The following is a 2,728-nucleotide window of genomic DNA, read 5'->3' as shown; positions in this document are numbered from 1 at the left end:
AAGGGAAGGAATGGAGTGAGAGAGAGCATGGAAACCCTCTCAGCCATGTGGGACAACCCATTTACTTAGAACGTAATGCTCAGTGAGCTGCACACAATTCAATTTCAGCGAGGTCAAATGGTAAAGCAGTGCTTATCTATCTATCTATCTATCTATCTATCTATCTATCTATCTATCTATCTATCTATCTATCTATCTATCTATCTATCTATCTATCTATCTATCTATCTATCTATCTGCTTTTTTTCTTGTATATAAAATGCAGCAGTTTGCTTAAAGGTGTTGGAAACAATGTATGTCTCAACCTTTGACGACGCATTCATTGTTTGTTTCACAAGGCAGATGATATACCATAATGGAATTTGTTCAATGCATGCAACCGGATGGAGATCAGGAAAACGCTGCACAATGCTCAGAGGGAGCCTTAACCTGCTACTTTACATTGACCAGATGTTACAGAGCAGACGCATTAACTCAATGATTCTCACTCAGTATAATGGAAGACACTGGGGTAGCAGGAGGTAAGATCTTCTGTACTCAGCATTTCTTTTTCAAAATCAATATAACACCAAATGTATTTCTTAATTGACATCTCCTTTTCTTTATTACCCTCAACAGGATAAGTTGTGTTGTGTTGCCTGTTCTGGGACCTTTAAACAATTACTGGGACCGACTGCATTGTAACTTAAATAAACTAGAACTGCTCCTTCATTGTCAGTCCACTGCCTCCTCCAGCTTGTTTTCAAGGCTACTCTTACCATGAATATGCGTCAGGTGGCGTCTGAGGCCTGGCTTGTGTGCAAAGCGTACAGCACAGTAATTGCACTTATGGGGCCTGTCCCCTGTGTGCAGGTTGAGATGGTCCTGCAGCGGGGCTCTCTGAGAAAACGTCTTGTGGCACAGCGGGCATCTGTAAGGCTTGACACCGGTGTGGATGTGTACGTGGCGACACAGGTGGCTCTTCTCTGCAAAGCCTTCCCCACAGACCAAACACAGATACTGCCTGTGTTCCTTCAAGTGTCCCATGTAGCTCTCCAGGTGCTGGAAGACTCTGTCACACCTCCTGCACAAGTACGGTCTCTGGATCGAAGCGCCGCCTGATTGTTCTGTAGGCTCATCTCCAGAACAAGGCCTCTTTGACAGATGTGCTCTAGAAAGCTCAGATAGACTGGAGTCTATCAACTCTCCGCAAATTTTTTGCTCTTGAGCTCGGACTAGAAGAATTTCATCTGTTTTTTGGGAGCTGGTGACCAACTCTTCATGTTGAGCAGAACTTCCTATGATTGTGAATGATGAAGCGTGTTCTTGGGCAGCTGTAGGAGGGTGTTGCTTACTGGCTGGACAGTAAAGCTTGTTTGTGTGAACAGCCAGGATGCCTCCACCTTCCTCTGGCTGAAGTGTGGTGAAACATGCTGCGTCCTCAGGTGATTCTATTTCAGCTTTAACCGTCCTCCTGTCCTCTCTAACCTCTCTCACTCCATGATTATCCACTTTGGCTGCCTGACTCACCCTCAACTTTGACTGAATCACAATAACACGCCCTCCCTCGGTACTGGTTTCCTGGATACTGGTGCTGGGTTGGGCTGCATCCCCTTCCTCCTGATTTTTGGAACTGGGGCCTGGCCAACCACTGTCTGGCAGCAGGATTTCCTTCTCCTCTGATGGCCTCTCCAGGTTTGAGAAAGCCAGAGTTGGACTGAAGTACTGGGACACAGCCTGGGAACAGTTTTCCACAACCTGGCTCATCTGAAGCGCACTGGCTGCAATGAGATAGCCTACCAGCTGTCTCACAGGGACCTGTGGCAGTGCAGATATATCACAGAAATTACTCAAACCAAACATCCACTTTGCAACCTCTAAAGATGTGTCCAAAAACAGAATTACAACCTTGTTTAAAGTCATATTAGTCATCCATAACTTCTTGTTGTTACAGCATGTTCGTTTTGATTATACAACTCTTTATTCTGTTCTTTTATCTTGTCTGTTTCCTGGTGTGTTTTTTTATTTTATCTTGATTGCACAGTAAAACAGGAGGCCTGCTCGGGACTAATTCATGGCAGTGATAGACCTGGAGATGTGGTTATAGCTGTAGATTGTATTGTACCTCCAAGACTCCGGTGTAGCAGGACAGGAGCAGTCTCTTGCCAACCTCCACGCTGGACACTACACCCAAGCTCAGTTCATTTCGGCCCTCGTGGAGCAGGAACTGGTCACGGAGGAAATCTGAGGACGCTGCAAGCACCACTCTGTGAGCGTGGAAGCGGAGAGGCTGGACGGCGGCGTCCTGGGGAGGACCACTGAGGAGCAGTGTGACATCACAGAAGCGGCGATCCTCCCGCAGAGCATTCATTTTGCTGAGGATGGGGTCACCATAGGTGGGGAGATGAAACTTTAAAATGTCAGAGGAGCCCACCATCAGGTCTGTATAAAAAAAGAGAGTCAGTGTACAGTTTTGTTAGTAAGTGAGCACAGAAATAGACAAATGGCTTTTTAGGCCTTTTGTTGCATCTCGTCAGGGCCGTTGTATAGGGGAGAAAGGTGATAATTCTAGGGGCCCAGTGGGGCCCACAAAAAACCCCAGTAGTCTAATGTTTGTATGACTGATTTATTCTGCATAAGACCCTGACTAATACTCATAGTAATGCTGCATTAGCATCAAAACAAAGTAGGCTAAATAAAAAATGATAATACATACGTAGTGTAAGAAAAAAAGTGGAAAAGTCAGGGG

General features: G+C 45.6%; 1 protein-coding gene across 1 annotated transcript; it reads right to left on the bottom strand.

The window, feature by feature from the left end:
• Positions 1 to 714: 714 nt before the first annotated feature.
• LOC310995103 (zinc finger and BTB domain-containing protein 26-like) lies at positions 715 to 2,416 on the bottom strand (the record flags this gene model as incomplete). The annotated part of the gene is made up of 2 exons (XM_083984032.1): positions 715 to 1,797; positions 2,105 to 2,416. 2 exons carry the CDS (start codon positions 2,414 to 2,416, stop codon positions 715 to 717), a joined length of 1,395 nt encoding a protein of 464 aa, XP_083840158.1.
• Positions 2,417 to 2,728: the final 312 nt, after the last annotated feature.

Source organism: Trachurus trachurus, assembly GCF_905171665.1.
Source record: "Trachurus trachurus genome assembly, chromosome: 12".
Classification (NCBI taxonomy): Eukaryota; Metazoa; Chordata; class Actinopteri; order Carangiformes; family Carangidae; genus Trachurus; species Trachurus trachurus.
This window is presented reverse-complemented; position numbering and strand designations above follow the sequence as displayed.